Source organism: Euwallacea fornicatus, chromosome 1, assembly GCF_040115645.1.
Source record: "Euwallacea fornicatus isolate EFF26 chromosome 1, ASM4011564v1, whole genome shotgun sequence".
Classification (NCBI taxonomy): domain Eukaryota; kingdom Metazoa; phylum Arthropoda; class Insecta; order Coleoptera; family Curculionidae; genus Euwallacea; species Euwallacea fornicatus.
Genome location: NC_089541.1, coordinates 6,711,020 through 6,722,360, shown reverse-complemented (window position 1 = coordinate 6,722,360; position 11,341 = coordinate 6,711,020). Strand labels below are relative to the sequence as shown.

At 33.2% G+C, this 11,341-nt stretch overlaps 4 protein-coding genes across 6 annotated transcripts; 2 read left to right on the top strand and 2 right to left on the bottom strand.

The window, feature by feature from the left end:
• Window positions 1–557: 557 nt before the first annotated feature.
• On the top strand, window positions 558–2,001 carry LOC136345676 (uncharacterized). 2 transcript variants are annotated; one of them, XM_066294322.1, is made up of 5 exons: window positions 558–857; window positions 912–1,060; window positions 1,115–1,337; window positions 1,394–1,517; window positions 1,711–2,001. In XM_066294322.1, the coding sequence occupies exons 1-5, from the start codon at window positions 818–820 to the stop codon at window positions 1,874–1,876; spliced, it is 702 nt and encodes a 233-aa protein (XP_066150419.1). In that variant the 5' UTR covers window positions 558–817; the 3' UTR covers window positions 1,877–2,001. The 2 variants fall into 2 exon arrangements, with proteins under 2 accessions (XP_066150419.1, XP_066150336.1); XM_066294239.1 differs by having other exon boundaries at window positions 719–1,060.
• Window positions 2,002–3,395: 1,394 nt separating this feature from the next.
• Window positions 3,396–7,035, top strand: LOC136345398 (uncharacterized). Of its 2 annotated transcripts, none has more exons than XM_066293771.1 (10): window positions 3,396–3,740; window positions 3,844–4,140; window positions 4,190–4,498; window positions 4,551–4,814; window positions 5,330–5,531; window positions 5,643–5,777; window positions 5,835–5,998; window positions 6,053–6,291; window positions 6,346–6,610; window positions 6,663–7,035. In XM_066293771.1, exons 1-10 carry the CDS (start codon window positions 3,695–3,697, stop codon window positions 6,905–6,907), a joined length of 2,166 nt encoding a protein of 721 aa, XP_066149868.1. In that variant the 5' UTR covers window positions 3,396–3,694; the 3' UTR covers window positions 6,908–7,035. The 2 variants fall into 2 exon arrangements, with proteins under 2 accessions (XP_066149868.1, XP_066149792.1); XM_066293695.1 differs by having other exon boundaries at window positions 3,399–3,740; window positions 3,838–4,140.
• Window positions 6,922–8,431, bottom strand: LOC136345981 (protein PET117 homolog, mitochondrial). Its single transcript, XM_066294799.1, has 2 exons — window positions 8,100–8,431; window positions 6,922–7,278 (listed from the first exon to the last, which is right to left on the bottom strand). The coding sequence occupies exons 1-2, from the start codon at window positions 8,189–8,191 to the stop codon at window positions 7,125–7,127; spliced, it is 246 nt and encodes an 81-aa protein (XP_066150896.1). The 5' UTR covers window positions 8,192–8,431; the 3' UTR covers window positions 6,922–7,124.
• A 309-nt stretch (window positions 8,432–8,740) lies between these two features.
• Window positions 8,741–11,323, bottom strand: LOC136345498 (juvenile hormone esterase-like). The gene is made up of 11 exons (XM_066293898.1): window positions 11,189–11,323; window positions 10,979–11,116; window positions 10,773–10,928; window positions 10,568–10,718; window positions 10,318–10,515; window positions 10,057–10,241; window positions 9,833–10,004; window positions 9,607–9,773; window positions 9,371–9,542; window positions 9,191–9,317; window positions 8,741–9,132 (listed from the first exon to the last, which is right to left on the bottom strand). The coding sequence occupies exons 1-11, from the start codon at window positions 11,273–11,275 to the stop codon at window positions 8,943–8,945; spliced, it is 1,743 nt and encodes a 580-aa protein (XP_066149995.1). The 5' UTR covers window positions 11,276–11,323; the 3' UTR covers window positions 8,741–8,942.
• Window positions 11,324–11,341: the final 18 nt, after the last annotated feature.

Here is an 11,341-nt window from a genome sequence, read left to right as displayed (position 1 = left end):
AAAAGAGTTTTCACTTCGGTACTGAAAATGTCATATATCTAGTTTTTCTGTACATTTAAGGACCTTTTCGAAGAAAGTACTTTCCATTTTGAGTGTGCCCAACAACTAAAATTTTAAAATTTGTAGAAATCACTTAGTGTATCATGTCTCGAAAAAATCATCGGCGAATATACAAGACGTATCAATGATTTACTTTCAAAATTCCATTCCATCTAAAATGTTCTAAGATAAATTCTATTTACTTGCTTATATAAATCCTCCTCTCTGTGACTTATCACAATGTCTTATAGATAAATTTTGAAAGTTCAAAAATCCAATTTGAAAGGTTTCTTTAAACATAAATTGAATGTAAAATATTTGGTTACTAATTAAAATGCAAAATATAATAAACATGTAATTAAGCAATTGACATCTTTGACCCAGTGATTCTAGCTCTGCTGTTTTCTAATAAACAAAAACCCTAGACTATATCAATTCCTTATATCATCGTTTCGAATTAAAAACAATTTCATACTATTAAGTATATATATATGCTGAAATCTTCCAGTGATTGTTGCTACAGAGGCATTTCCCGAATATCAAAGGTAATGCTCACTGCGTGGTCAAATGCTGCACCAATTAGCCCTGAAATCATATTAAAGAACCCTTGTAATAAATCTTATATACGTATATATGATAAAGACTACAATAATACATTCAATAAAATTTTCTCTTAAAGAAAAATACCAAAATGAAAAAAATACATTTCTGAACTATCTTAAAAGCTCCCCTTAAACTCTTACGTTGTCAGTAGACAGTTCACAGCTGAACTCACAACATGTTTAAGTCCATAGTGTTCATTCTGGCTGCCTTGGCAGGTAAGAACCAAAAATATTATACAAAAATCATACTTTTCTTATTTTTCAATCCAGTTTCACAAGGACAACTTTATCTTGGCAGCGTAGAATCGCAAAACCCATCCATTAGCAACACCAGACTGAAATACATTAAGAACGCAGTAAATAATATCACAAGATCCATGATCAAGACAACTTGTTCAGGATATCTCAACAGATTAGAGGTAGAACTATCAGAATTAATTATAAGTGAATTCTGAAAACTCGCATTTTTTCAGAACGCGATAATGGCACTGTATGAGTGTAGCGAATCAATAGACATGGAAAACGAGACTATCTGTTCTGCATTTAATGGCAATTTCGAAAAATGCACACAACCCACAGTTCAAGTTTTCGAGGAATGTCTTCCTAAAAAATCCAGAAAAATTCCTTCCATGGTAGTTAGAATGGGACTGAAATCGATGAAATATATATGTAAAACTAATGGAGAGCACCTGTTAGGTAAGGTGTTTTGCAGTGTTATAAAAAAGTTCTAACAGTAGGATTATGAATCACAGAATTAAAAAATCGGTGCTTCACTACTCCTACCATCCAACTTATAAAATGCATGAAGAAATTCGAGACAACTAAAGAGAAATATATGGGATCCAACTCTTATATATCTGCTAAAGAAGTATGCGAGTAAGTTAACCTAAGCTACTTAGGACCAATGGGTCAAATTCCTGGTAACTTTATCTGGAAAATAACTTTCATGGAAACATGAAAATTAACTTTAATTTTCTGCATTCTATGCAAATAAAGCTTTTGGCAAACTTATTAGGACATCTATTTCTTGGTACTCCAGCACTGAAACTAACTACATTTTTGTCTTTAGGCTTTTAGAAAAATTGAAGCCATGCTTGATTTCCCATCTGCAAATATCCTGCCGCCACCCCACTACAAGGGAAGCTTTCATTGATTTCGTGGAAGAGGGTGTTTTGTCTATATGTAAAAACATCGTTACGAAGGAAATCGAACTAGACGAATCACAGATTTCCTAAATAAATAACTTCTTTAACTTTCTAACCACATATCGAGGAAAGATAGAGCACTTCAAACTATACCCTGTATATTAGTGTAATGTGGGTTCGATATTATAAAGATTAAAGAACTTTAGTAATATCAATTTGTTGATTATTTATTTATATAATAAAACCACTTCTAAGGACAAAAATGTTGACACTTGCTCTCTGTTAGATCAACAGCACGAGAATTAGCTAATGAATGGTAATGAAAATAACTAATCAACGTGTAATTGCAATTGGATATGGATGGGTAGGCAATAAAAGCTTAAACATTGTGTACTATAGCACACCTTAATACTATACAAATCACATGTGAATTCCGGGTGCAGATTGCTACTTTCTAAATACATATCGCAAATAAAAAAAAAACTAAAGCTCTTTTTACAATTGAGCATTTTCAGTCGAAATCGCACCAGAGTTAATCATCAGTAAAATTAAGAAATAAAATAGATTTGCATTATATTTCAATTTTTAAGCATTGCTCGTATGGTGCACTATGCAAGTGTAAAGTTAATTAATAATAATTGTAATTTGCACATCAATTTCTTTTAAAACTGAGCGTATTTACAGCATAATATGGCAACATTCTATTTTGTTGGATTAAAGCGTAATTCCAATATATATTCTAAAGAAATGCTAAAAGTTATTGAAGAAAAAAAACCCTGAGTCGGGAGCAGAGTTCTCGTGGAGAACCTTTACGGAAATGTATAAATTCCCAAAAGGCTTTGAAGTCAGACATTTTTCAAGTCCAAATTAACATCAAAAGCTTTTCAATAGTTTAAAAAAAACTTTCACCAATTCTGAGGATATTGACATATCAAAATCATTATTTTAAAAATTGACAAATTTTAGTTGAAAAAAGGGTCACAAATTTTGGCTAAATATAAGGCTTAAAAATTAAAAAGGTTCTGACAACCACTTACAAGAAAAAAATCCCAGAGACAAACACAAAAAAGTCATCAGGTAATGCCTCTCCCTGAAAAATATGCAATCATTACAGACAATTGCAAAAATAATCACAGGTCGTATTCCTAAATAACACACACGTAAATTATTAGATTTGGTCATTTCATTAGAATTGCATGAAAATCGCCCACATAATGTTGGGCCTATTTATATTTGTGTGTAAATTGACAAGAAAATTACAACAATGGTAATAGAATATCATCGAATTATTGCCTAATATTGGATTTGGAAATTTGTATGCCTTGATAGAACATTTCGATGACCTTATTGGATCCGGTAAAAATTGTAATAAGATTCATTAATAACGTTAAAAAATTCTGGTGTTGATAGGCATTGTTGTGGTGAAATGGATGGTTATGATAATGGATTTAAAAATGATTAATAACATTCTTGTTTAGCAACCAACTTTCACTTACACGGGCACAGGAAGAAGTCCTACCTGAAATGTTTAAACTTTATTTTTAATTATCGTTCCCTATCAAGAAAAAATAGTTTTTGGGCAGAAACTTCTGATGAAAATCACCTCTTCGAATAAAAAAAAATCAAATCACAATACGAATATACCCCATACACCTACATTCCAGCAAGGACACTATTGTTTGCGTAATGCAGATACTCGATTGTGTCAATCATGCAGTGCAATTTTTTAACGCATACTGGTAGTAGGTACTTACACGATAGTCAGTAAGGTACCAATTCGGTGTTCATTATTTTGTGCCATCCTTACGGGTTGATAACATGGTTTTCACGACTAGTGATGATTCAGGAATACCCTATCAACACCAAACTGCGCCTTTCAAACACTGAATATAATGTGTAATAGTTACGATGTCTCCTGTTTTGTGGGCTCTTATTTTAATTAAAGCAAATTCAGGTAAGTTGCAAGGTTGTGTATATTAATGCAGTTTTCAGTGATAAAATCAACTGTGTAGCTAATAATAGAAATTATTCACCTTCGCAAACTTGTTAAGTCTTAGGAGCCCACGTACTGAACTGTCCAAAAAACGAAATCAAATTTGAAAAAATCATTGGGCTACCGCCCATCAATGCCACCCAACTGTTATTCCAATTAAAACCAAATGAAACTGGGAGGCCGATTACTTTGGACTGTTTGGCAATGTGTCAATCCAATGAAGCCTGTCAGAGTTTCGTCTTGTACTATGACAATCTCCAGTGTTATTGGTTTGAATATGATGCTACGAATTCCACTAAAGACACTCGTTTGATGGTGGATAATGATGCTGCTTGGTTTGTCAAGAGCTGTCTCAAAACAGGTATTACATTTCTTCAATAAAAATAGTCATCAATGAAGGAAAATTTTAGAATGCAACAAATTATGGGTTTTTGAAGCGGTTCGTGGAGCTACACTTGTGGGTAATGACACTAGAATTCTTGGGATTCAAAATATTTCCAGAAGGGAGTGTGAACAGAAATGCCTGGAAGAAAGGGGCTTTCAGTGTAGATCCATAAAATTCAAAATATCCTTCAATTACATGACTCAACACCACAACGAAGCTGTAGGGAAATGCACCCTAAGCAGCGCTGATCGGCACTTAAACCCTATGGCCTATAGGGTGTCCACTAATGATGATTATTATTTAGAGCATCAAGGCGGAGATTCTACAAAACGAGGTAATATCGAAAAATTCTAAAAATGTCATTAGCATTGGTTGATGTTTAATAGCCTTTGACAACGAGGGGTACTGCTCCTATGAGGAATACGAAGATGTCGTCCAATTACATGGAGATGTTCTTTACGAGAAAATGAGCAAAGAAGATTGTCAAAAACAATGCGACATTTACGAAGGATTCAACTGCAGGGGTTTTAGTGTGATTTCAAACCTTCAATTGTGCATCTTACATAGCGAAGACACAAAATTGAGAGGTCCAAGAATCTTGGCACCTCACAAAGGAGGTTTCTACTATGAAAAAGCCAGATGCCTCAATAGTGAGTAATTATAATATACAAGGTGTTTCGAGGAAAAATGGTGCCTTTTTTAGTAACATATCAAATGGACCACTATATAGGGAACATTATAATAATCCGAAAGTGTTCCCTAGAGTAGGAATTAAAAGTTACATTTTTCTAATTCATTATTTAATCTGACGATAATATTATGAAATCATGTAAATATTAGAAGCATTATTCAGTAAAATAAATACTAGAATTTTGATACCACTATTAGCATAGATACCAGCACATCACTAATCAATTTTTAACAAACCAGTGGTATTATGGTACAAACCTCTGTCGAAAAGTTAACGTTAGTACCTAATTGCTCGTGCAATTTGGGAAGAAACAGTTCAGGCTAGTTCGGTCAAGAAATGTAATGTAATTTTTTTTGTTCCTACTTCAGAAAGACCATAACTTGACCTCTTCTAGACGCAGCAAAAAAGTGTCCATTTTTTTCTGAACTTGTTTATATAACTCATGATTTATATCTACTTAAAACTTTTTTTAAGTTACTGTGTCATGTAGCCAGAGTTATATGACTGTCCGTTATCAGCCAGAAATAGATTTCCGAGGGAAATTGTATATGCAACGAAATTCGGAAAATCCTGCTTGCTTCGTGGTAGGTCAAGGAAAATATACGATGGTTACGCTGAAATTGCAACTGCTTACGAGTCAGTGCGGTATTGTTAAGGCTGATAGTCCTACAAACAGGTAAAGTGTGTCAAGGGGGCAATTTTCTAAAATTATAAGATAACAATAATTATCCTAGTCCTTTCAAACTTGTTATGGTAATGGAAATATTTACTAAAACATTTTTTTTAGAACGTTAATGTCAGGAACCCTCATTCTGCAATATAATCCGCTAATTCAGACTCAATCGGACAGAATAATGAGAGTGGGTTGCATATTTGGAAACGAAAGCAAAATTTTATTGGGAACTGGAATAAATATCACATCGTAATTAGCTACCTTTTGGCTCAGTCAAGAAAACATGTTATAACGAAAATCTTACAGGAACCTCCCAAATAAGGGCAGCCCGCTAATAAATACGACTTCCAACGCAACTGTAGCTCCCGTGGTTGAGATGAAAGTTGTGGATTTGAAAACCCAAGATGAGACCTCTGATACTCAAATTGGTCAGGAGCTACAACTTATTATAGAATTGAAAGAAACTGCCGGTTTAAAATACAAAAAACACTCAATTAATAACTTTATTAATATTAAAATTTTAGGCACTTATGATATTTGGGCGGGCCATCTAATCGCGATGACCGAAAAGGGAGATGAATCCATATTTTTACTAGATGATAGAGGTTGTCCTACAAACTTGAATATATTCCCTATGTTGCAGAAAATATCGACCACCACCGGCAAAAAATTAATGGCCACATTTCAGGCTTTTAAATTTGCAAATTCTCCAGTAGTAAGGTTTAGTGTAATTGTGCAATTTTGCCCTAAAGAGTGCATACCTGTAAGTGAATGCGAATTTTAAAACTGCGAACTATATTTAGCCATTCTCTATTAGATTCAATGCGAAAACAACGCTCAGTCTTACGGCAGAAAGAGGCGTGAGATTGAATCGCACCTCTTAGAAACTATTAATGGAACTCAACGGATTCAAGCTCAGACTCAACAAAACTTTTTAAAAATCATAAAACAGAGAACTACACAAAGCTCTGTAGTTAATCAAATGCCTTTGGAATATGTTATGGTAGTCAGAGATTCTAATACCAGGCCAGACAGGCTGATCTTAGGCAACAAAGATGGAAAAATTCTGGTCGCAGGCTATAGTAAGTAGTTTAATAACGCTGTAAGCTTTATGGAAATGTTGACATTTTTAAGACTATACAACCAATGAGGTTTGCATGGACTTTTCTCTAGTAATTGGACTAATCGTAACATGGATTATTGTTCAATTGATATTCATAATCGCCTGCCTATCTTTGATACGTCGATACAAGAACCATTACAAAGAAGAATATAGCAGGGCTTCATTAGAGGAGCTACATAAAAATTTTGGATTGGGCTTTAGTAACTTGGAGAATCGGAGAGTGAGATGGGCAGACAATGGGGAAGACTTATTGTAGGAAAAAATCATTAATTAGATTGTTATGTATAGTTCATATAATTTATTGCTTTAAATTTTAAGTGGCACAATAATTTCATGATTGCTTTTATTTTTTCTGTTAAATAAATAATTTTGTTAATTAAAAAATTCTACTACTGAATAATTATTGATAAGTATAGGTTTAATTTAAATTCTTCTACTTAGATGATCATATTTATATATGCACATAACTCATATTACCCAACACTGGTTTCAGTTTCTTGTAAAGCAGATTCAGCCTTTCTGAATTCTTTTTCCAAGTCTTTTTGTTTTTGCAAAACATATATGTTTTCAGCTTTCCGACGTTGTCTTCTTTCAATGTCGTTTAATACCCCTTGATGAAGCTTTTCTCTGTCAAAAAAAAATTATATAGAAGTTGGTCTTTAAAAAAAATGTCCAGTAATAAACGAGTTTAGAAGTGCAAAGAGTTTTCACCTGTAATTAGACATAGCAAACTAAAATTTAGTTCTGCACTTTAAGCAAAAAAAAAGCTGGGAAACAAACTGAAATGTGGAAACAAGTAACCACCACTTAATAGTCAAAATCAGGGGACAATGAAGTGGGACCCAAAAGGTTATAACAACTATTTATGCACTTTTTTTGCTTTAATATCCTTTTTAGTGCATGTCTCTGAAACCTTTTTGTTTTGATGATGAAACATATTTCATTTTAACTGCAGCAAACTACAAATAATGTGCCAAAGAATAATCTAAGTATTTATAACAGAAAATCGGCAATGACATCTAAACATTATGAAACAAATCTTCAAATGGCTATATGATAGGATGTCACCCAAAGATAAATATTGAGACCATTTTGGCTGGCCAGGGGTAACTCTGTGTTAGTACATATCTACTTTAATGATTATGCTTAGTCAGGAAATTACTTAGGTCAATTGTCTATGTGGCAACAAATAACTGTTAGTAATCTCAGGTTATTTAGCTATAATATTCTATATCTAAAGCAAACGAACTGCTTAGAGTTCCCATGATAATAAAGCTAACTTAAGAACGTTTCCGAACAAACTCATTGATGAACTTTCTAAAGAGATTTGTCTGGTGATTTTTAAGTTTTGGTGAGATCATTTAATTTCTGAAAAATGTCGATATGGAACCAGCTGAATGCATATACCTTCTACAGTTGTTTAATATTAAATTACTGGAATTTCTTACCTATCAGAGACCTGTTTATAGTGGACATAGGAAATAATCCCAAGAGCAAATGCTGTGGCAGATGCCAATGTAATTTTAGACGCTAATGACATTCTAATATTGCACTACACCTTAAAAAGATACATTTAAACAAATGAAACAATTTAAATCAAGTTATGAAGGAAAATTCTTTAAAAATACAACATAAAGTCTGCTAAAAATTCACATTTAAAAATTTAAGGTTAGGTACGTATTTAGACACTTAGAGTTAGGTAAGATGGACTTTCTAAAGCTATATTCCCTTAGAGAGGAAATCGAACGCTATAAACTATAATATTTTGATTGGTGGGATAAGCGCCATATTGATATTTTTAACCAATGAATGTGAATGACGCAATTCCGCAATAAATGAAATTTTATATCGTTGGATTCACTATTTTATGTGGAGCTCTGTGAAATTTGAATCTTTGTTAATTAAACAGGATCGGAATGAGAATGAAGAAAAGATACAGGGCAGTCTGAAGGAAGATTTAAATTTTGTTACTTGTAATTTACTCTTATTAATAATTTTAATTTAGAGTATAAACTCAATTAACTTTTTTCAACTGAGCCGACATAGTTATGCAGATAAGCTTTTAAGTGCCATTAATAAAATCTAGAAATAAAAATCGATCGTATATTGATATTACTTTTTCATAATTATTATGTAGAGCCATAAATTAATATAATTAATATATTGTACCAAGTATAAATGTTATTTTGATTAATTATTTCTAAAACTTCCTTAAATATTAAACGGATGGCTTTTTCATTAATTAGCCATTTGCGCTATTATAAAGACGTTTTTCTGACTTTTTGATTCACTCAGAAGACTTTATAGGGTTGAACAGCAAATGCCTCATAAAGTTGTTCCCAGAATCGAAAATTATTATCGTTAAAGTTTTCCAAAACTTGTTCGAGCTGCTCTCCAATCCTCATATAAGGGAACTTTGGAGGAATCACTATAGGCCAAGTTACATTATCCAAAGAGGCATCTTTTTTAGGAGTAGGATTCCTAAAAATTCACCTATTTCAATATGTTTCTAATTAATTAATTTGCAATTCAAAATTACCCCTCTCTGGCAAAATTTGTATATAATTTTGTGATTTTTTTTGCCATGTTCAAATCTTTTTTACTGAAATTCATTCCAATATCTTTGAAGGTAAATAAATATGCCAAATCCTCCGTGTGGACCACTCCTAAAAAAAGTTATTGTATTGATAAATTAATTTTAATATTCGTACTGACACACCATCACTAATGTTTTTTATTCTGTTACTTTCATGCAAATTTAATCGCCTATTTCGGTATTTAAAACCCTTTTCACCTTCGTATGAAAATTGATAGAAATACACAGGGCTGTGCTGGGCTAAGAAATCGGCAGTTTTTCTGGATGGTCTATAATAACCATCTTCAGATATGAGCTAAAAAAAAAACAAGTTAAAAACAATATAACTATTCAATTTATAAAAAAAGAAGGCAGTTTACATTTATTAAATCAGCCTCTTGAGCATTTGCAACATTGGATGTGTTTATAAAACGATCAAACACCTTGAGTGCAGCTTTGGTTCTCAATCTGGGCTCTTTACCAATTCGAACTAAAAGGCCGGGACTTAAGTTTATCATGTCCATGAATGGTTGAAGGGCGTGGATAACTAAAATTACATTTATTCATAAAAACCTTGTTTTATTTGAGCATGGGAAATATACATACTTCTTCTGTAATAAGCTCCCTCTCTTGTGGTGACTCCTATCATAACTGGAACTTTGTTAAATCTACCTTTTTCCAATATGGTATAGGGATCGTCAGTTAAAACTGCTTCTTTGTGCAACGGTTCCTTTACTGCAGCTAGTGGTAGCCCTAGGCGTAGAGTTTCCGGTAAGTTCTAAAGTATTCTTGTGTCATTATAACAATATTGATCTGATTCTTAGAATTACTGTTAAAATGGTAGGCACTTGGACTTGTTGAAGATCTTCCCCGTCAACGGATCTCAAATATCCCATCAGAATTTCAGAATCGTTGGTTTCAAGTCCAAGACCAATTCCAATGTCGAAAGCAACCTTTTTTGGGTTTAATTGGTAGGACCAATATGCCAGACTAGAGCCACTAATTAATATTGCCCCTAGAGATTAAAATTCATTATGGCCTGGCAAACTGGATTTTGTGTATATTTTGATAGATTAATATAATATACTTGCTGTGAAATAAATCTTGGGCCCTCTGTGATAATAGTAATGTATTTACATTAGCAGCACCCGCACTTTGTCCGAAAATGGTTATCTTTTTCGAATTTCCTCCAAATTTGTAAATATTCAATTGAAGCCATTTTAAAACTGCGATCTGATCTTTTGAAGCCCAGTTGCCGGGACATTCTAAATCATCTGTACTCAAATAACCTACATACACTTAAATTTTAGTCGAAGGTGTGGGTTTTGTAAGATTTCTCACCAAAAATTGATATTCTAAAATTGGGAACTACAAGAATCACATTTTCTTCCATGAAGAAGTCTGCTCCATATTCATTACTGCAACCACTGAAGAAAGCTCCTCCGTAAAAGTATACCATTACTGCCAAGGCTTCTTTGGGTGAGGTGAGGTTCTGCAAATTTCATTGTGAATTAAAGAAAAGTTTTCACTTGAACTGGACGTAGACCTTCATCGGCGTATACACATTAAGATAAAGGCAGTCCTCCTGACCGCTAGCCCTTAAGTCCAATGAAGACACACCTGAAGAATCCAAACCTGCACAGCACGGGCCTAGTCTCGTAGCGTCTAAAACACCTATCCATTTAGGCATGGGTTTCGGATCCTGTGATCTTCCTAATTAGACTTCAGTATAATACAATAATAGTAACTGACCTTAAATCTGAGATATCCGATTGGAGGCCTTGCGTACGGGATTCCCACAAAACTATAGAAACTTTTCTTCTCATTGAATGTTGTATGCTCACTTCCCTGTATAATGCCTCTCAGGGTTTGGATTTGTAAGGATTGATTCTTAAAGAAACAAGAGAGTGATGGGAATTGAACCGTTCAAATTACTTATGTTGATTCGTTAGTTAATCTTACCAATTTTTCTAATGGTACTGTACCTATGCAAAGACACTGCGAAAAGCATTGGAGGAAAGACAAATAAAACACAATAACAAACTTCATTTCAATTGTTATTGAAAACTAAATTTTTATCTTAAAAAAATTAAATTAGCAAAAGGATAATTAAAT

What these genes read in the sequence shown, in the direction of transcription:
- LOC136345981 (XM_066294799.1), bottom strand. Translation starts at nt 8,191, where the DNA reads ATGTCATTAGCGTCTAAAATTACATTGGCATCTGCCACAGCATTTGCT. An exon ending in TATAAACAGGTCTCTGATAG is followed by an intron (nt 7,279 to 8,099) that starts GTAAGAAATTCC and finishes TTTTTTTGACAG; the next exon opens with AGAAAAGCTTCATCAAGGGG.
- LOC136345398 (XM_066293695.1), top strand. Translation starts at nt 3,695, where the DNA reads ATGTCTCCTGTTTTGTGGGCTCTTATTTTAATTAAAGCAAATTCAG. An exon ending in TTTAATTAAAGCAAATTCAG is followed by an intron (nt 3,741 to 3,837) that starts GTAAGTTGCAAG and finishes AAACTTGTTAAG; the next exon opens with TCTTAGGAGCCCACGTACTG. An exon ending in CAAGAGCTGTCTCAAAACAG is followed by an intron (nt 4,141 to 4,189) that starts GTATTACATTTC and finishes GGAAAATTTTAG; the next exon opens with AATGCAACAAATTATGGGTT.
- LOC136345676 (XM_066294239.1), top strand. Translation starts at nt 818, where the DNA reads ATGTTTAAGTCCATAGTGTTCATTCTGGCTGCCTTGGCAGGTAAGAAC. An exon ending in GATATCTCAACAGATTAGAG is followed by an intron (nt 1,061 to 1,114) that starts GTAGAACTATCA and finishes GCATTTTTTCAG; the next exon opens with AACGCGATAATGGCACTGTA. An exon ending in TAATGGAGAGCACCTGTTAG is followed by an intron (nt 1,338 to 1,393) that starts GTAAGGTGTTTT and finishes TATGAATCACAG; the next exon opens with AATTAAAAAATCGGTGCTTC.
- LOC136345498 (XM_066293898.1), bottom strand. Translation starts at nt 11,275, where the DNA reads ATGAAGTTTGTTATTGTGTTTTATTTGTCTTTCCTCCAATGCTTTTCG. An exon ending in ATGTGTATACGCCGATGAAG is followed by an intron (nt 10,719 to 10,772) that starts GTCTACGTCCAG and finishes TGAAATTTGCAG; the next exon opens with AACCTCACCTCACCCAAAGA. An exon ending in GGGAGCTTATTACAGAAGAA is followed by an intron (nt 9,774 to 9,832) that starts GTATGTATATTT and finishes ATGTAATTTTAG; the next exon opens with TTATCCACGCCCTTCAACCA.